Below are 22,411 nucleotides of genomic sequence, written 5' to 3'. Positions count from 1 at the left end.
TCACCGCTATACAGCTTGGAGGGCGGCAATGACTGTCCCAATGGAGAACCCGTCCAAGGATTTCCTTGAATAATCCTTGAGGTAGTGGGCAGTAAAGGTTGACTGGTTCGACCAAGTGCCTGCCTGTAGGATCTGCCCCACCGCCATGTTTCTCTCAAAGGCCAAGGAGGTGCTCAGACCCCTGATGTCATGGGGCCGGGGAGTGCCTGGCACTGCCATTTTATCCTCTTCATAGGTTCTGGCGATGACTTGTCTCAGCCAGAAGGAAATGGTGTTCTTGGAAACTTGCTTCCTATCAACACCTGTGGAAACGGAGAGGTTTTTGATACCTGGTCGGAGGTGAGCTGTCGTTTCCAGGTATTTCCTGAGCGTCCGTACTGGGCATAACCTCAAATCTTCCGTAATGCCCGTCTTGGGAATGGCAGGAATTGAGAAACCTTCAAACCTCGGGTCCCAGACTGCTGGGTTCTGAGTCTTAGCCACAAAGGAAGGCACGAACCTGAAGGATACTTCTTTCCACCCTTTGGAGTGAGAAACGTCGTAAGACAGACCATGGATCTCGCCCACTCTCTTAGCGGAAGCTAAGGCTAGCAAGAAAACGGTCTTGAGGGTGAGATCCTTGTCTCCGATATCTTTCAGGGGTTCAAAGGGGGGACGACTCAGCATCTTCAAGACCTTGGCTAAGTCCCACCTGGGCACTATACTTGCTTGAGGGGGGCAGGATTGCTCGAAACTCTTGGTCAGCATCGCTATGTGTCTCGAGGCCCCTAGGTCGATTCCCTTCAGGAGGAAGACTTGGCCTAAGGCGGCTCGAACTCCTTTAATGGCTGGAATTGACATTCCCACTTTACCTCTAAGATACACCAGAAAATCTGCTATGTCCGGGACCGAAGCTTTAAGAGGTCTAATATGTTTCTCCGAGCACCACTTCGTGAAGGAGGCCCACTTCGCCTGGTATACCGCGGTCGAGGATCTCCTCAGGTATAGGGACATTCTCTTAGCCGTGGTGGTGGAGTACCCCTCCTTCTTCAGGAGCCGCTCGATAGTCTCCAGGCGTGAAGGCGAAGAGAGAGAGGGTTGTCGTGGAGCTTGAAGAAGTGCGGTTGGTGCAGGAGGTCTGACCTGGCGGGCAGAGGCCAAGGTGGTTGGCTCGCTAGGTCCTTTAGGTCCGCGAACCACTCTCTCTCCGGCCACCAGGGCGCTACCAAAGTCATCTTTAGGTTTCGGGCGGCCCTTACTCTGTTGAGCACCTGTCTTATCAACATGAAGGGGGGGAAAGCGTACACATCCAGGTTGTCCCACTTGTGCTGGAAGGCGTCTTCTAGGGCTGCATTCTGGTCTGGGACCGGGGAGCAATAGACCGGAAGTTGGGCATTGAGGTTTGTTGGCTACTACCGTGGCGTTGTCGCACATTATCGCCATGGTGTTTCCCCTTAGACGACTTGCAAAGTGAAGACACGCCTTCTGAACTGCTCTTAGTTCTAGGACATTGATGTGTAGACGCTTTTCCCTTTCCGACCAGGTACCCCGTGCCGTCTCTTCCAGAAGGTGGGCTCCCCACCCTTGGTTGGAGGCGTCTGTGAACAGGAGGTACTCGGGGGGGACTGGACCCGAGGGGCATCCCCTTGAGGGAGTTTGATGGCAGTGCCACCATTCCAGGGAGGTTCTCGTGTCCGGAAGGACTGGAATTAACGTTTTCTGCGAGTCCGTCTGGGACCAGAGGCTCTTGAGGTTCCATTGAATGGGTCTGAGCCTCATCCTCCCTTGGGGAACCAGTTTCTCCAATGAGACTAGGTGACCTATCAGTCTCTGCCAATCTCCCGCCCTCCTGGAGTGTTCTGACAGGAACGGCTGAATGATGTGCTTGAGGTTCCGTATCCTGTCCTGCGAGGGGAAACTTTCCCCTGAACGGTATCCAACGTCATCCCCAAGTAGCCCATTCTGTTGGATGGGGTTAAGTTCAACTTCTTCAGATTGATTACAATCCCCAGATTCCTGCAAAACTGGAGGAGGTTTCTCCCTTGTTCCTCCAAGAGGGCCCTTGAGGTGGAAAGGAGCAACCAGTCGTCCAGGTACCTGATGAGGCGGATACCCCGTTCGTGAGCCCACACAGAGACCGTCGCGAAGACCCTCGTGAACACTTGAGGGGCTGTCGACAGGTCGAAGCAAAGGGTCTTGAACTGCAGGATCTGGGGACCCCATTTTACCCGGAGGAACTTCCGACTCGACGGGCGGACAGGGATCTGGAAGTATGCGTCTTTGAGGTCGACAGTCATCATATAATCTTTCTCCCTCAAGGACAGCAGGACGGATTTTGGGGTGTCCATCTTGAAGTCCGTCTTCTTGACGAACTTGTTGAGGGCCGACAGGTCTATCACGGGTCTCCATCCCCCCGTTGCTTTCTCTACCAGAAACAGGCGGCTGTAGAAGCCTGGGCCTGGGAGAAGGACCTCTTCCATGGCACCCTTCTCCCATATGGAGGAAATCTCCTCTTGAAGGGCGGCCCTCTTCATCGGGTCCCTGGGGGCCAACCATTCTGTCTGGCTGGCTGGAATAAGAGGGGGTGGATCCGCTAGGAAGGGAAGCCTGTAGCCCTCCTTCAGGACGGACACTGTCCAAGGATCCGCTCCTTGTGCCTTCCATGCTTGCCAATGTGGTCTGAGGCATCCCCCAACCCGAGGCTTGGGCGGGAGTAGGGGGCCTCTCCCTCTACCTTCTTCTAGAGGGGCGGCCTGACCTGCCTCTCCTAGAGACGAAGTAAACCGACCTGAAGGAGCTAGACGAAGTTGGTGCTCCTCTGCGGGAGGGTTGAGGAGTTGTTGCCCAGGAGGAAGAGGGGGCGGCCTGAGATGTCACGGCGCTATCTGAGGCGGCCCTCCTGTAGGGAGGTCTCTTAGCCGACACAGGTCTGGGGACGTTGGCCTCCTTCCTCTTTGACACTTTCTCCATCAGGCTCTCAAGTTCTTTCAACGGGAACAGCGACTCACCCCATAAGGGAAGGCTACGTACGGCCCGGGCCTCTCTGTCTGGGATCCTCCTAGATACCTTGGCCAGGACCGTGTCTCGTTTACGGAGGACCCAGTTGGCCGTAAGGGCGAGCGCTTGATATGAGAGGAACTTAAGTGCTTTCCCCCCGGAGGTGAGAAGGTCCGTCAGGAGGCTTTGCTGCCCAGGATCTTCGGGGTCGACGGAGGCTTGGACGTTTACTAACGTGGAGGCCCACCAGTCCAGCCATGAGGAGACGTTGACTAGGTCCCGCGACATCTCTTCCATCATGGCGGCCTCCGTAGGAGAGAAGCAAACTGGGGCTGAAGAGGCCCTTTCGTCTGAGCCGCCCTGACCTAGGATGTCCAAGGCCGGGTCCACTCTACAGGGGCCTGGGCGACACCCTTCCGGAATATACACTTTTCCCTGCGATTTGAGGCCCTGGAGCAGTTTCGAGGCACTCTGGGACTTGGGGGCCTCTGCATTGCTGGCCACCATGTTGTCTATGTACTCTTGTCCTAGTACTAGGTCTGGGGCAAGAGGAAGGGCCAGGGAAGACTTCGGAAGGGCGACGTGATGAGTAATCCTCAGGAGGCTTGACCTCCAGGAATCACCCCTCGGAGCCGAGGGTTCCGTAATCCCATGCTGCCTTCTGATGAGTCCCACTACTCTTCTATAGGCGTAGTCCTTCGTCGGGGAAGCTTCTCCTCCGTCAGCCGAGGCTTCGGCCTGGAGTGGGGGAGCTGGGTTGCTGGCCAGGCAGACCGGCCGTCCAGCTCTTGGGTCCAGGGGGGCAGTCCTGTACCGGTAGTGAGCTCCATAAGCGGGTGGATCCCGGGGCAAGGCGGGTACCGCCGGCTCAGTGAGGGCTCTCGGTTGCCCTAAGGCTCTGGAAGCGGAGGTCACGGTCCCGGTGGGCTGACCCGACAACGGGAACCGTTCCTTTCTACTCGATGGCCGCACCAGCTGGGCTGGTTTGGCCAGGCTGCCTGCTAAGAAGCGCGTTTCCCCCCGCTGGGCGGGGTGAACCGGAGGCTTCGAGGACTTATGCCTCTTCGAGAGGTCTTTTCTGCGTGCCAGATCGCGCGGTTCTAGGCTGTGCATAGAGGACGGCAGCCTAGACGCACGTTCGCTGGATCGATGGTCTGGTGAATGAAGTGTCTTGGACTCCCCCGAAGCCACGTAGACCCAGGCGCCCCCGGGAGACACACTTCTCTTATACTTACGAGACTGGGAGCGAGACCGCTTTCTGCTAACTCGCGACCTTGACCTAGAGAGGGAATGCTCGCTCTCGGACAGTTCCCTTCGCCTGCGACGCTTCACCCTGACCTCCTCTTCGGAAGACGAATCTACTTCCGACGAGTCCGACGACGCCACGTTTCTCGCGTAACGGCTGTTTGCGTGGCCCGAGGGGGATTTCTTCCGACGTTGGGTGCCCGAGATTGAGGGTTGGAGAAAATCATCGGGGACCGCCGTGGAGATCGTCGGAAGAGTCCAACCGTTCCATGCTAGGGAGCCAGGGGTCCAGGGTCACGTCCATCCTCAGCGGCGACCTCCCCGGTGTCTTCGGTAGCTTCCATCCGAAGGCATCGCTACTCGGACGGCGAACTTTAGTTTGGTTGTCCCCTGGCGGGGGAGAGCCCGACGCACCAGCCCACGAGGGCGGCGGGGACTCTGAGACTACAACACTGCCTCATAAGGGGTCCTCAGAGGACGCGTGGCCCCCCATCACAAGGCCTGACTCACCCGAAGCACTACCGGGCCCTTCATTAGACCTAGAGGGGCCCGCCCTTGGTTCTTCCCTCGCACTGGGTTCCCTGGGAAGAACGCCTTGACCTTCCACAACACTAGAGTCTTCTTGCCCTCTCCTCTGCGAAGGAGACGGAGAAACCGAGGCCTCGTCGGACCGATCACTGGCCGACGGTAACGAAGATACGACACTAATCTTCCTGGGGGAACGCTTCGATGATTTCTTCTTTTTAGTACTGTAGCGTACCCACTGAATATCGTCCCAACCTACGCACTCCGGACACATGTCCGCGGAGGAGCAAACTTTCCTCCTACACGAGGAACAAAGGGAGTGAGGATCTACCTCTGGCTTTGAGAGGAAAGCCCCACACGACTTTCCGGCTCTAGGCCCAGGGCAACGGCGAGCGTGATCCATCGTTCGCACACGAATTGCACAACACTAAGGGAGCTATTAAGTACACTGGGGACACACACAGGGTGAACGCACGGTAACACTTGAGAAGAACGCACTGCGAAAAACACAAGTCCCCACGCTGGGAACACGTGGAACACTAAACGCGCACAAAGGGTCGACAGAGACGAGAGCGAGATGTGAACAGCTCGCGACCAAGGAACTTAATGAGGAGAATGACCCAGAGAGGCAGTGACCTGCCCTGATCCTGCCCTCAGGGCGCATTCCTTGGCGGCGGGGGTAGGCCTATGTAGAGAACGGAGTAGGGGGGTAACGGCGCGAAAACCTTGGTCGATAGAGAGGAGATCACAAGTAACTCCAAAGAAAGTAGTTCGAGGTAAGTATTCGTGTTGGAACAAATAATATTTCACCCCATATTTTAGTTTTTTTCTCTAGACGACATCATTACACAAGATGAATTTTTCGCTTATAGCAATTACTTACTAGATTCTTTGTTGAAATCTTCCGGGGTTGCTGCATGAAGTGTGTGGTCATCTGTAAAAAAACATCAAAATTAAGCCATCGTAAAACAAGGAGGTAGAAAAATCTGACACCGACTTAGAGTACTAAGATTTGGTTATTTTTGGTTTGAGATTATGCATTTATTGAAACAAATTCTGTAAAAGTACTGACGGGCTCAGCAATCCCATAAAAATATTTTATCATGTGTCTTGTGTTGCCATCTTAGAACAAACAGGATTTCTAACATTTTATTTTTGGAATGCATCATGTGGTACTAAAAGTTCATGGGTTCATATCTAATATTTCACTATTCCTTATGATCAGGCAGACCAAGAAACATTCTGTGAGTGTGATGACTACCAGATTGTGTCATTGGAATTTAGTACCATTCAAACGCCGTATTCACTCATTTTAGATATGTCGAAAAGTATAGATACTAAAACGTTCCAACAAATAAAATTGAATAAGTGCGATAAGCGTTGGTATATCAACAAGTGTCAGATAAAATATAAGTTTATTTCAGTGTTTACTTTAATGATGAAAAGCAACAAATTACTATGAATATTGCTGAATTGATATTCCCTTAACTTACCTTCATGAGTCCATTTTCTGTACATATCGTCTAGCGGAGTCCCCTCTGCCGTAGGTAATACGAAACATGATGGATTAATCAATAGTCCAATTACGATTATCGGTGATAAGATTAACAAGAAGTGTTGACTTTTAATTTGTCTGTGGTGATTTTGAGGATTAAATCTATTGTTTAGTAGGTGGGTTTGACGATACAGGCCATAAGCGAATGTTCTCTGACATGAACTCGTTTGGGCTGTTAATGGTTTACTGACCACCAGTTGCTGAGAGCTAGTAGAAATGTTAGGGAATGCAACAGCCGTTTGCCTGTGCGAATTCTTCTCTTCGTCCACCAGTCTGTATTTATGACGTTGATGTAAAGTGGTCTTCTGCCTCTTGTAACTGCACCGGTCATAGTGGTTGCCACGTGTCGTATTACACGTCGTCAAGTTTTCCTGCAAAGCAGTGGATACCAATGTGCCACTCATACTCTGTAAGTAAAGACGAATTCAAGTAAAAATAGGAGACAATTTATTCTTGTGTCTATGATCCTTAGTAATCATTCCCTACTGATCATTACTTGGAGATAATAAAAGACCACATCTAGCAAGTTATCAGTATTTTCCCTCATCTCTCTCTCTCTCTCTCTCTCTCTCTCTCTCTATATATATATATATATATATGTGTGTGTGTGTGTGTGTATATGTATATATACTGTATATATATATATATATGTGTGTGTGTGTGTATATTTATATATATGTATATATATATGTATATATATATGTATATATATATGTATATATATATATATATATATATATATATGTGTGTATGTATGTGTATATATGTATATGTATATGTATATATATATATATATATAGATAGATAGATAGATAGATAGATATAACCTCTGTGAGATCACTATCAGAATAATAGCGTTGAAATCACCAGCATATACTTCACTTTGTTTTAAGGGTTGTTTTCCTGGTCCCTACAGAACCTAAAAAATTTGTTTGTCACCTCTATTCTCGGGTAATTAAAGTATCACACATTGTCGAAAAACTTAAAAAGCAAAACTATTCGTTCCATGAACGATGTGTCCAAATTTCTTAGGTTTTTTGAGACGTTCAGTTCTGATAACTTTATGAGTCATTGTATATATCTTAAACTCTCTTGTAGCTTTAAAAGGTAGTCATTGTAATTCAATTAGTAAAGGGGTAATTCTTTTCTTTCTTGGGTGGGACACCTTTTATCAATCTTGCTTCTCTGTTTATCTTATCTTGCAATTTCTTAATTTGCATTTTGGGTAGATTGTGGTAGATGGTTTTACAGTTGTCAATCCTGGCAATAGCACAGTTAATCACTTTTTTTTACATTATCATTCTTTTAAGAATTTCTGCTTGCATTGGCTTTAAGACAGCTGATGATATCCAATATACTTTATCAATGCAAATTAGTTGACAGCGCCAAGTTCTTATCAAACATGACAAGCTAAAGATTTTTTTTATATATTTATATACGCTTATGGGCTATTCCACAGTACATAGCGTTTCTCTCTCTCTCTCTCTCTCTCTCTCTCTCTCTCTCTCTCTCTCTCTCCTCGAAATATTTTAGTCAAATTGAAATAGAAATGCATTAGACCTTTGACGATACATTGATGACAAATCACAGAACAATCCGACTATCATAGTTCTAATTACGGATGATCACAGATACATCACGAATATCAGATTGGAATCTTCAAAACTATTGCCATAATTATTAGATTGGAAGATTTAACACTTGAAAGGAGCAGATAAGTTGGAATTGTTCTTGAAGTTCTATAATAAATCTGACTTGACCAAATTAACCCTTGTTAGGAGCAATATTTCGGATTATATCTTTTCCGCTTTTGTAATAACGATTATGTTAGAAATAAGAAAATTAAGGAATCGATAAAATATACACAAATGCTAGTAATTGAAAGGAATTTACTTTATATACTTTATATATATACACAAATATATATACATACACATATATGTATATATTATGTATATTATCTATATATATATATATATGTGTGTATATATATGTATATATATATATATATATGTGTGTGTGTGTGTAAATATATACATTATATATATATATATATATGTGTGTATATATATGTATATATATATATATATGTGTGTGTCTGGTGTGTGTAAATATATACATTATATATATATATATATATATACATATATATAATGTGTGTATATATATATATATATATATAAATGAAAATATGATTTCCATGAATAGTTGAATAATATTAGAAAGGGAAAACGTTATGTTGCTATAAAAACAAAATATTTTTTTCTTCCACCATTTACATTCGTCCTTACTTCCATAAGAAGGGAGAAACAAAGGGGGTTTCTCCGTCATCTGGCTTTCATCTATCCCTAATGTCTTATCATCCAATATTTTCCCATCGTCACCACTGACAACATTCGCTTTTTATCTTGTAAGTTTATTCCTGTGCGATTGTTCCCTGATGATCGTATGTCCGTTAAACGGAACTTCTTTTGGTTTAAATCATTACCTCCGCTAAGGAGGTTATGTCCTTCGAGTCGGGTTATTTATTTATCTATTTGTCTGTCTGTCTGTGGGCAGGATTACGTCAGAATTACCAGACGGATTTTGACGAAATTTTCACCACAGTTAGATCTTAGGTCATGGAACACACCATTGAATTTTGGAGCTGATCCGGATTTGCATTTTTCACAATTTTAAAGATTACGTCAAAACAAATTGATGGATTTTGACATTTTCACCACAGATAGATCTTGATCTTAAGCCATGAACGACTCCATTAACTTTTTTCTTTCTTTTTTTCAAAATGTCGTTCTTGTCTGGTTGCTATCTAGAGCATAATGAGTCTGTGTCTCGTTTTGTGAGATCTAGCCATTTTCTTTAACTAAGTTGCTCACTGCGATGGCTTCATTTTTTGGCACAATAGATATTTAACTCGACCCATTGGATCTCATACCCATTATCTTTTCGCTATATCCTCTTGACAGCAGTGTGCATTTTACTTCATTAAATGGTGAAAGGATGTGTTTATATGGTGTGAACATGAAAGATAATTTTAAAGGTTATCAATGACTATTCATTATTAGTGAGATTTTGTCACTAGCCCTAAGTTATTAATATCCCTTTGGTATTAATATCATAAAATTCATTATGAAAGCATATACCTGTGATAAAATATGACTGAAAACGCAGTAGAGTCATTAAATGTACTTGTTGACTAAATTTTCAAATATATATTTACGTTTTAGAAAAAAAGAAAAAAAAATCTATAAATTTCATCTATGGTTTGACTTTATGACACAAAATTTTTAAAATATCGGCAGTTCAGCCATTGTGAATAATTTGGATAGACCTTTTATTTTCCATACTAGTATATTCCAAAGCTAACAGTAAGTGATAAAACATATGAAGCAGCTGTCTGTCCTTTGTGCCTTTGGGTCACACTGCTGTTACGACCTTTTTGGTATGAATGGTGGAAGGGTTTTCAGCCAACTGTTACTATCGATGTTTGGATAACCCAAGTTGCCTGGAAGCAGGTCATGATTGCGTTCATCTGGGCGATGCTTCATCACCTGAAGGCATCTCTACTGTTAACCCCTCGGGCATCTAAGACGGAAACTGCATCCTTTGTTTTTCTCTCACCTTTGTTTCGGGGTAAATTCAGATTCACATTCTTTGTGGTCTTATCGAACTGCAATTCAACTTGTGTGAATATTTGCTTAGCGAACACCCACGAATTAATCGCCTCTTTTCTCTTTTGATTCATGTATGTCTTTTTATGAAAAGACCTTTGATTATGTAGGCTACAGTAAACTATCAATGCACAATAAAATCATGTACACCCAGTAACAAAACCGGTGTCGCCTCGCCAGACCCAGCTTGGATACATCATGTCCTTCTTGCCCTAAAAGGTTGAAAGGTGGCCTGACGTTTAAACAACCATAACATCGTTAGGATGGTTCGAATGTGAGGAGGAGGGTAATTACCGATATCAGTCAAAGAAGTGCGAGAATTGAGGATGTACAGTATATATATATATATATATATATATAATATATATATATATACACTCAATATATATGTATATATGTAATATAATACATAATATATATATATATAATATATATATATATAAATATATAGTATATATGAATATATATATATATATAAATATATAGTATATATGAATATATATATATATATATATATACATATTCACACATATATATATATATATATATATAATTATATATATATAATATATATATAATTATATATATATATATATATATATATGGAAGAGATAGGGAGGTCTTATCTCTTATTCTTTTTAGAAATGCAATCGTTTTCGAGAATAGTTATCGAAAAATATAATCACACCGATATATTTGAATTCCTAATTACATTTCTATAAGGAACATCCTTAAATATTGTGGGAACTGACTATTCCAATTAATATACGTCGGAATGATATATCCTATGTTTGCATTATTCTAGCAACAGCTGCTCTCTCTCTCTCTCTCTCTCACTCTCTCTCTCTCTCTCTCTCTCTCTCTCTCTCTCTCCCGAGTTCTAGAATAAGTTAGATAAGATCACAAGAACTCTCCAAATGCTCAAACTAAATCGCTCTACCAAAGAGAAAATGGAGTCTCTGCGAATGGACTAAAAAATCTTTGAAACATCCAAAATCCTTGTAACACTCTCTCTCTCTCTCTCTCTCTCTCTCTCTCTCTCTCTGTATATATATATATATATATATATATACATATATATATATATATATATGTATTACCTGTATCAAATATTTTATATTATTTAGATGTTCCCAAGGATCACACAAGACCGCTAACTACTTTGCAAGTTGGTGTTGGAATTGTATTTCTTTCGGGTGAAGATCCCATGCTCCAAAGATGTTCAATGACCACCTAAAAACAATGTTAGAACGATATATGCCCGTTTTCATTGCGAGTTGGAATCATTGATATTAAATGTTATCAATAGGGGTATTATCATCATCATCATCACTTCATAAACGTTAATAAGCAAACCTCGTCAAGCCATACATTAAGATCACCCAATTGCCACCTCTCCACCATCATATCTAACCCTCATCTTGTTATATCCTTCTACCCCTAGCCCCAATGTATGAGGTTTAAAGGTCTCACAGTTATGATAAGATCCTTCTGGTGGAAGTTTTTAGCAAATAAAAAACAAAACACTAAGATGACAATATTTCATACAGTTTGCTTTCCAGGTGTTTAAAATTATATCAAAACTATAAATAACGTAGTAAATACGCGAAAGACTGATTGAACAAATATCGAGAGTAATGGATTCCTTGAAGAGTAATAATGATTAATCACTCTTTTTTAGTGTGATTGCATTGTACGTAACTGTTCAACTTTCTTAAGTCCAAATAAAAGAACAAAAGCGGCATAGTGTATCCCTCACCCACGTAACTTTTCTTAAAATAAATTCCTGAAAGAAGTCAATAAATATTAAATATAAGATGGACTTAAATGCAATTAAGAATTAGTAAGTAAAGGTAAATAAAATACTAGATAATTAATAAGAATATTTATTGTGAGGCTTTATTAGAAGAAAAACTAAGGAATCATCCCACTGCTGCCACCAAATTTGTGATCATTCCTTAGTTTTTCTTGTAAAAAAGCTTCACAATAAATTTTCTTATTAATTTATTCAAACCATTCATTTGTCTGACACTTACCGGGGGAACACTTTTAAGGTGTTGGACATCAGGACATGAAACGACAAATAAAATCGTAATAATACGAATACTCAATGCCAAGGAAATATTTCCTTTTGCCTTGGGAAGGGTGAAACCAGCTAGACTTGGACCTTCGAGCATTGAGCAATCGTCACCAGGGAAGGGGGTTCGCTTGGAAGTGAGCGACTTGCCCAGATAATTTGATTGATTGACTGATTGATTAGGAGTTTTTTGTCATCCTGACATCTAAGGTTATTGGCACCGAACCAGATAATTTGAGTAAACAATGTGTTGATAGTTTAATATTTTATACCCAACATCAAATTTTCACCACCATAACCTTTATATTAAAGTGTAGTTCCTAAACTCAATGCAGTCCTAAAGAAGGGTCGCAAAATGATCCGAAACACATGTCGATACCAAACAATAAATGGAGAAGAGTATATGTATTTCTGCTGTTATCCTGAAAATATCTGCAGGACGATCTGTCCGAGGAGAAGCTGTCTTCAATTTTGGACGCCGATGAGACGTTGTCTATTCATTATATAATTTATGTATGTATGTATATATATATATATATATATATGTGTGTGTGTGTGTGTGTATATATATAGATAAATTTCTACCTCATACTTGGGATCGAATCCTAGCCCCTGTAAATGAAAGGCCTGATCGCTTCCGACCATGCCACCAGAGCGACCTTGAGTTGATTTTGTATTGATTTTTATCCATATGTATATAGATATATATATAATATATATATATATATATATATATATACAAATAAATAAATATATATATATAAATGTATATATATATATATTATATATATATGTATATATTTACATATATACTGTATATATATTTATATATATACAGTATATATATATATAATTATATATATATATATTTATATATAGATATATATATTATATATATATATTTATATATATATTATATATATATATACGTTTAACTGGGCTCCACAAGGCACTAGAAGAGTTGGAAGACTCAGACCTACATGGCAGAGGACTATGAATGTGAAGTAGGTGATGATGAATGGAGATGTATTGAATTAAAAGCTCATGATAGGGACGACTAATATATATATATATATATATATACATACATAATATATATATATATAATATGTGTGTGTGTGTGTGTGTGTGAATATATAAACCATTGGTAGAAACATAACAGTCATATACACATAGTGACATCCATTGCCTTCGAAAAAAAATTTAGAAAGTAATAATTCCATTGGAAAAATCATGCGAATATTACATCATTATCGATTATCTAAAACGAATTCTTCAGAAAAGTACTCCTGAAATGCGTTTTTCCGAGACGTATTTTCTGTTCCGAACGGCTCTGATATCAATTTGTACCGGAAATGGGTTGTTTGAAATCCCAAACCTGAAAAAATAAGTCGAAGCCTTCGGTTATTTCAATGCGATTTGCTGAAAACGTCAATTACCCTTCGCCCGAGTTCAATCGCCGAGTGCGCTGCAGGCGTTACTTAATAATAAAAATAATGAATTATAATATTAATTATCTTTTCATCTTCCTATTCAGTCTCTTAACTTTTCCTTCAAATTGCAAATCCGAGCGTTGAACGACTTCAGAACTTTCAGATTCAAATCCATAGATCAAATCATATAGTTTATTATTATTATTATTATTATTATGATGATGATGATGATGATGATGATGATGTTGATGTTGATGTTGATGAGTTACGAGGGTTTATTGAAACGAAAGAAGAGTTTTCCCTTGTCCGAAACGGCTTCGGAGACAAATCTTCACGGATTTCCGAATTTCCGAATGGCTTCAGAAGAAATGTCCATAGACTTATTATTATTATTATTATTATTATTATTATTATGATGATGATGATGATGATGATGATGATGATGATGATGTTGATGTTGAAGTTGATGTTGATGAGTTACTAGGGTTTATTGAAACGAAAGAAGAGTTTTCCCTAGTCCGAAACGGCTTCGGAGACAAATCTTCACGGATTTCCGAATTTCCGAATGGCTTCAGAAGAAATGTCCATAGACTTATTATTATTATTATTATTATTATTATTATTACTATTATTATGATGATGATGATGATGATGATGATGTTGATGTTGAAGTTGATGTTGATGAGTTACTAGGGTTTATTGAAACGAAAGAAGAGTTTTCCCTAGTCCGAAACGGCTTCGGAGACAAATCTTCACGGATTTCCGAATTTCCGAATGGCTTCAGAAGAAATGTCCATAGACTTAGCATGGAGTTCTGAATGACCCTAGAACAGAATCTCTGAGCGGCTTCGGAAGAAAATTTTCCCGGATTTCGAAATGCCATCAGAAGAAACAGCCGCAGACTTAGCAAGAAATTCTGAATGACTCCAGAACGGATTCTTCCTGTAGCTCCCTGAACGGCATCTGAAGAAAATTTTCCGGGATATTCAAAAGGCTTCAGAAGACATAGCCGTAGACTTAGCAAGGAGTTCTGAATGACTCCAGAACAGAATCTTCCCGGAGCAGTTCTGAACGACTCCGCCCCGAGCTTTAAATGACTTCTGAAGACCTGATTTTTTTTTTCAAACTAAGCATACAACGCAGTGAACATTGTTAATGGGTATTTTTGGAACAGGGAGCTGACTGTGAGAATTGTGTTATATCCAGATCGTATTGGTAAATATATTGTGTTGCTCTTCGTTTACTTTAGCATGATGACATTTGCGGAGAAAATTATTGCATTTCTGTCTCTACCCATCGCCATGATGGACACAGACATGGATGCCATCAATTTCTCTGAGGAATCTGACAAACAGAGGACACGGCACTGAAATCTCTCTTGAAATGTAGAAGGAAACTGGCAAACTAAGAAAGAATACATGAAATCTCGAAAGAAATTGACGAACTAAGGAAAGTGGAAGATGAAATATCAAAGGAAACCGAACAACTAAAGATCTTGAAAAACTAGAGCAGAAAGAAGAGAACAGCAACGAAAAGCCTTTAAACGAACACGTAAAATAGGCTTTGATGCAAGAGATTCATTACCTTGAAATAGAGGTAAAAAAAAGCCCCTAATGCGAGAAATATGACACCTCAAAATAGAGGTAAAAAAAAACCTTAATGCTAGAAATAAGAAACCTCAAATAGAGGTAAAAACCCTTAATGCTAGAAATAGGGCAGAAAAAAAATAGAGGTAAAAAAGCACCTAATCCTATAAATAAGGCACCTAAAAATAGAGGTCAAAGAGCCGCTAAAGCTAGAAGTAATGCACCTCAAAATCAAGGTAAAAAAAAAAAAACCCTAATGCTATATATAAGGCTCCTAAAGATAGAGGTCAAAAGCCCCTAAAGCTATAGATAAAGGTACCTAAAAATAAAGGTCGAAGAGCCTCTAATGCTAGAAGTAATGCACCTTAATATCGACTTCAAAAAGCCCCTAATGCTATAAATAAGCCACCAAAAATAGGGGTCAAAGAGCCTCTAATGCTAGAAATAATGCACCTCAAAATCAAGGTCAAAAAGCCATAATGCTATAAATAAGGCACCTCAAATAGATGTCAAAGATCCTCTAATGCTAAAAGTAATGCACCTCAAAATCGATGTCACAAACCCACTAACGCTATATATAGGGCTCCTAAAAATCAAGGTAAAAAACCCCTAATGCTCTAATAAGGCACCTAAAATATAGGTCAAAGAGCCTCTAATGCTAAAAGTAATGTACCTTAAAATCGAAGTCAAAAAGCCCTTACTGCTATAAATAAGGCACCTAAAAATAGAGGTAAAAAAGCCTCTAATGCTGGAAATAATGCACCTCAAAATCGAGGTAAAAAAGCCCATAATGCTATAAATAATGCACCTAAAAATTGAGGTCAAAGAGCCTCTAATGCTAGAAGTAATGCACCTCAAAATCGAGGTCAAAAGCCCCTAATGCTATAAATATGGCCCCTAAAAATAGAGGTAAAAAAGCCTCTAATGCTAGAAATAATGCACCTCAAAATCGAGGTAAAAAAAAAAAAAAACCCTAATAAGGCACCTAAAAATATAGGTCAAAGATCCTCTAATGCTAGAAGTAATGTTCCTCAAAATCTAGGTCACAATGCCACTGAGGGTATGTATAGGGCTCCTAAAATTCGAGGTAAAAAAAACCCCAATGCTATAAATGAGGCACCTAAAATAGAGGTCAAAGAGCCTCTAATGCTAAAAGTGATGCACCTCAAAATCGATGTCAAAAAGCCTTTAATGCTATAAATAAGGCACCTAAAAATAGAGGTAAAAAGCCTCTAATGCTAGAAATAAATGCACCTCAAAATCCAGGTCAAAAATCCCTTAATAGTATAAATAATGCACCTAAAAATAGAGGTAAAAAAGCCACCTAATGCTATAAATAAGGCACCTAAAAATAGAGGTCAAGGATCCTCTAATGCTAGAAGTAATGCACCTTGATATGGAGGTAAAAAAAGCCCCTAATGATATAAATAAGACACCTAAAAAGAGAGGTCAAAGAGCCTCTAATGCTAGAAGTAATGAACCTCAAAATCAAAATCTAAAAGCCCCTAATGCTATAAATAAGGCACCAAAAAATAGAGGTCAAAGAGCCTCTAATGCTAAAAGTAATGCACCTTAAAATCGAGGTCAAAAAGTCCGTAATGCTATAAATAAGGCACCTAAAAATAGAGGTCAAGGATCCTCTAATGCTAGAGGTAATGCACCTTGATATGGAGGTAAAAAAAAAAGCCCCTAATGATATAAATAAGGTACCTAAAAAGAGAAGTGAAAGAGCCTCTAATGCTAGAAGTAATGAACTTCAAATCAAAATCCAAAAGCCCCTAATGCTATAAATATGGCACCTAAAAATACAGGTCAAAGATTCTCTAATGATAGAAGTAATGCACCTCAAAATCGAGGTCACAAAGCCACTAATGCTATGTGTAGGGCTCCTAAAAATCAAGGTAAAAAATCCCTAATTTACAGACAAGGCACTTAAAATAGAGATCAAAGAGCCCTCTAATGCTAGAAGTAATGCACCTCAAAATCGAGGTCAAAAGCCCATAATGACATAAATAAGGCACCTAAAAATAGAGGTCAAAGAGCCTCTAATTTTAGAAGTAATGAACCTCAAAATCAAGGTCCAAAAGCCCCTAATGCTATAGATAAGGCACCTAAAAATAGAGGTCAAAGAGCCTCTAATACTAGAAATAATGCACCTCAAAATTGAGGTCAAAAAGCCCCTAATGCTATAAATAAGGCACCTAAAAAGAGAGGTCAAAGACCCTCTAATAATAGAGGTTATGCACCTTAAAATCGAGGTCAAAATGCCCATAATGCTATAAATAAGGCACCTAAAAAGAGAGTTCAAAGAGCCTCTAATTTTAGAAGTAATGAACCTCAATATCAAGGTCTAAAAGCCCCTAATGCTATAAATAAGGCACCTAAAAATACAGGTCAAAGATCCTCTAATGCTAGAAGTAATACACCTCAAAATCGAGGTCAAAACGCCCCTAATGCTATAAATAAGGCACCTAAAAAGAGATTTAAAAAAGCTTCTAATGCTAGAAGCAATACACTTCCAAATCGGGGTGAAAAAACCCTAATGCTATATATAAGGCTCCTACAAATAGAGGTCAAAGAGCCTCTAATGCTAGAAGTAATGCACCTCAAAATCAGAGTTAAAAACCCCCTCATGCTATAGATTAGACTCCTAAAAATAGAGGTAAAAAGCTCCAAACGCTAGAGATAAGGCCCCTCAAAATAAGAGGTAAAAAAGACCCTAAAGCTAGAGATAAAGCACCTCAAAATAGGTCAAAAAGCCCTAATGCTGGAGATAAGGCACCTCGAAATAGAGGTCATAAAGCACCTAAAGCTAAAATTAAGACACCTAGAAATAGAGGTAAAAAATCCCCTAATGCTAGAGATGAGGCACCTCAAAATAGAGGTCAAAAAGCCCCTAATGCTAGAGATAAGGCACCTAAAAATAGAGTCTACCGTACATATTCCTGTCGATTGATTGATTGATTTAAAGTTTTCAGGCATCCTGACATTATATTCAGGAATCTGTTCTTAGATTTGAAATAAACTCATCTTCACTATGATAGATGATTAGTGTTTGCAACACGTTGTTATTGATATAGATTCATGATAAATAACCACTTATCTGCTATCAAAGTGGAGAAGGGTTGCTTTTAGGTCTAAGAATAGATTCCTGAATTCGACAGGAATATGTACGGTAGACTTGTAATAAACTTGTATATATATATATATATATATGTGTGTGTGTGTGTGTGTGTGTGTGGTGTGTGTGTGAAAGAGATGGAGAGGGGTTATCTCTTATTCTTTTAAAAAATGCAATCGTTTTCGAGAATAGTTATCGAAAAATATAATCATACTGATATATTTGAATTCCTAATTACATTTCTATATGGAACATCCTTAAATATTGTGGGAACTGACTATTCCAATTAATATACGTCGAAATGATATATCCTGTGTTTGCATTATTCTAGCAACAGCTGCTCTCTCTCTCTCTCTCTCTCTCTCTCTCTCTCTCTCTCTCTCTCTCCCGAGTTCTAGAATAAGTTAGATAAGATCACAAGAACTCTCCAAATGCTCAAACTAAATCGCTCTACCAAAGAGCAAATGGAGTCTCTGCGAATGGACTAAAAAATCTTTGAAACATCCAAAATCCTCGTACCTCTCTCTCTCTCTCTCTCTCTCTCTCTCTCTCTCTCTCTCTCTGTATATATATATATATATATATATTACCTGTATCCAATATTTTATATTATTTAGATGTTCCCAAGGATCACACAAGACCGCTAACTACTTTGCAAGTTGGTGTTGGAATTGTATTTCTTTCGGGTGAAGATCCCATGTTCCAAAGATGTTCAATGACCACCTAAAAACAATGTTAGAACAATATATGCCCGTTTTCATTGCGCGTTGGAATCATTGATATTAAATGTTATCAATAGGGGTATTATCATCATCATCATCACTTCATAAATGTTAATAAGCAAACCTCGTCAAGCCATACATTAAGATCACCCAATTGCCACCTCTCCACCATCATATTTAACCCCCCACCTGGTTATATCCTTCTACCCTAGGCCCCAATGTTTGAGGTTTAAAGGTCTCACAGTTATAAGAAGATCCTTCTGGTGGACAGTTTTTTAGTAAATAAAAAACAAAATACCAAGATGATAATATTTCATACAGTTTGCTTTCCAGGTGTTAAAAATTATATCACAACGAAGTAAATATGCGAAAGACTGATTGAACAAATATCGAGAGTAATGGATTCCTTGAAGAGCTTACCGGGGGAACACTTTTAAAGTGTTGGACATCAGGACATGAAACGATAAATAAAATCGTAATAATACGAATACTCAATGCTAAGGAAATATTTGCTTTTGCCTTGGGAAGGGTGAAGCCAGCTAGACTCGGACCTTTGAGCATTGAGCAATCGTCACCAGGGAAGGGGGTTCGCTTGGAAGTGAGCGACTTGCCCAGATAATTTGATTGATTGACTGATTGATTAGGAGTTTTTTGTCATCCTGTCATCTATGGTTATTGACGCCCAACCAGATAATTTGAATAAACAATGTGTTGATAGTTTAATATTCTATACCATACATCCTATATACCACATCACTATAATAATGCACCAATGAACTTTCATTGCATGTCATTTCATATATTTTATTGTCACCAATCACTTCTGAAACAATATAGATTATGTTAACTAATGATGCAATTTAAATCTCCAACCTTAAACTAATATAACTGATATAGCAAATAATACTATTTTCTCTAACAGTGCCGGAGCCAAGTAGCCTGTGACAAAAGCTGACCCCAACCACACCGAGCTACGTGGCTCATGATCGAAATCAAAGGAAAACACTGAAATCAACAACTAAACCTTTAAACCTCATTACCATTGAAATTTTGAACAAAGGCCACTTATTAATGATTGGTGGCCCAATAGTTGCTATTTGAAATGATACATTATTAGCCCCTACATATAAAACGTAGGCCACAGTGCGTATTTATGTGGAGAGAGAGAGAGAGAGAGAGAGAGAGAGAGAGAGAGAGAGAGAGAGGGGGGGGGGGAATTGCTTTATAAAATGCAAACGAAGGATATTTCCGTGTTATGAATATTGATATGAATAGTTAGTTCCAATATTATTCAAGAAAATGTTATATAGAAATAGGATAGGAAAATTCAAATAAAAAGTTGTGATAAAATCTTTTGATGAATTAATTTCGAAATAATATTAGATTACATTTCTTAATAGAATAAAAAAGTTCTCTCTCTTCTCGTATTTCTTAGAGTGATATCGGTAATTTCCCTCCTCCTCACATTCGAACCATCCTAACGATGTCTCGGTTGTTTCAACGTCGGCCACCTTTCAGGGCAAGAGGGGCATGATCTCTCCAAGTCAGGTCTGGCCAGGCGACACCGGTTTTGTTGCTAGGTGTACTCTTGGGTGCATAGTCTTGAGGAACATTTTAGGGTTGGAAAGTAAACACAGATGTCGGTTGTTATCTACAGGGAACAGCTCAATTTTCAGTCATTGCAAACAAGGAAGATATCCAAAACACTATTTTTATCTTACAATTAAACAAATGAAACTTTCGTAATTTCTTCTTCATCGGAGTATTTTTCCAGTACAATTATTCGTAATTTAAGGATTTCATTGAGACAGCTGTTTTGTCACTTTTCCTTCGCGTAGTCTCATTTATGACACCACGAGGGGATGGAAGAGGAATGATGGATGGAGGATAGGAAAATTTATCAATAAGAGGGATAAGAAAACAACCTTAATCGAATCCTGCAATCATGAGGTTTGCATGCGCATTATGTTTCTAATTTGATCTGAAGTAGGATGAATGAAAGGGAGAAAGATAGAAGGGTGAGTTGGTAATTATCGATCATCTCGTGAAGATTATACGGATCCCGCTAATCAATGATATTGTTATAACTAAGGTCAACCGTTATTTACTTAGCGACTTATATAAGAGACATCCTGATATCAACTTGTTTCACTAAGCTCTGACTACGAATGGAGATTAGAATCAGAGAACGAAGCAACAAAAATATTCTTGCGGTAACTCAATCCAATAGCTGTATAAATTGTTGTTGTTTTATTACTTCCAGTCATGTTTACTTCAAAATTCATTAAGATAAGGGATTAGTTCTGGGTATACAGTAGTTTTAGAAAATAGAGATTATTAGTCTTAACCACTACGCTCACAACCAGGGTTTGTCTCCCGTAGATAAATGTAATTCTAATTTCTACAAAAATTTGATCCTATTTAGGAGTTTAATCTACCATACTGAGAAAAAATCACATAGTAATAAAAAAAATTACATTTACTCACATAGTATATAATTATGGTCTTTCTGAGACCTAGTTAAATGTTTAAGCACTTAATGCCATTACTATCATTCTTACCTTTGTGTAGCTAAACTAGATCAAAGCAACTACTCCTGACAATCCTGATTCATCCAGACACGAAACTATCTAAAGATCCTTGAGCTTTCACTAAATCCGGAGGAGCAGTGGCAAAAGATCTCAGAACACCAGGAAATGTCGGTTGAAATTGCTTAATTTTCCGTTATATGACTGGTGACGTCATAGAGATTTTTGAACTTAAAGAGTAATAGTTTAAAATTTACGTCCCCATAAAGTATATAACCAATGAGATTTTAAAATGATAATATATCATAACTTACAAACATGTTTATTTATGATATTTCCACATTTATAATGATTCACAGTGTAATCATCTTCCATTACTTCCTTCATTTCAATTTTTCCTCATTCTTTTGCCAGCTCATCGTCAGTTGGGCTTTTTCGGGTGTGTGGTGCGATGATGTCATCTAGGGTGTGACGACATAGAGGTTGTGACGTCATAAAGGGTGACGTAATCTTAGCTGGAACTCGAGAAAAGAATTCGTCATAACTTCATTCCAGAACTAAAAATGTAGGTCATGTGTCAATGTGAATTGTTGTCCTTTTATAAGTGATTTTTCGTCCTAAGCAACTCCCTTAAAACTAAGCCGAAAGAAAGAAAGACGTTAACCTTGAACCATCCAGTGATGGAATCTCTCTCTCTCTCTCTCTCTCTCTCTCTCTCTCTCTCTCTCTCTCTCTCTCTCTCTCTCTCAGAATAAAATCTTATTTACTGAAGATGATTAATTAATGTAAAACAAGGTTATAAAACACCCACTTTTTGGTGTTATTAGCATTTAGCATACTTATTTGAAGTAAAGAAAGGGGCCAAATACACTATTCATATACATGGGTGTCTTTTATTCAAATAATAGATGGTATCCTTCCCATGTGGTTATGCAATCTAAGAATTATACAAATATTAAAAAAAAAGAAAAA

General features: G+C 39.5%; 1 protein-coding gene across 1 annotated transcript in view; it reads right to left on the bottom strand.

Moving 5' to 3' along the window:
• Positions 1–22,411, bottom strand: part of LOC137643229 (protein O-linked-mannose beta-1,2-N-acetylglucosaminyltransferase 1-like) — a 64,057-nt gene that overhangs the window by 17,983 nt on the left and 23,663 nt on the right. The window contains exons 2-3 of the mRNA XM_068376074.1: positions 6,240–6,708; positions 5,630–5,680 (exon numbers count right to left, since the gene is read on the bottom strand). Of these exons, the coding sequence (XP_068232175.1) occupies positions 5,630–5,680; positions 6,240–6,705 (517 nt within the window). The 5' untranslated portion in view covers positions 6,706–6,708. The remainder of the gene's footprint in view (positions 1–5,629; positions 5,681–6,239; positions 6,709–22,411) is intronic.

Source organism: Palaemon carinicauda, chromosome 1 (genome assembly GCF_036898095.1).
Source record: "Palaemon carinicauda isolate YSFRI2023 chromosome 1, ASM3689809v2, whole genome shotgun sequence".
Lineage (NCBI taxonomy): Eukaryota > Metazoa > Arthropoda > Malacostraca > Decapoda > Palaemonidae > Palaemon > Palaemon carinicauda.
Note: the sequence above shows the minus strand (reverse complement) of the source record. Positions and strands in the feature narration are given on the sequence as shown.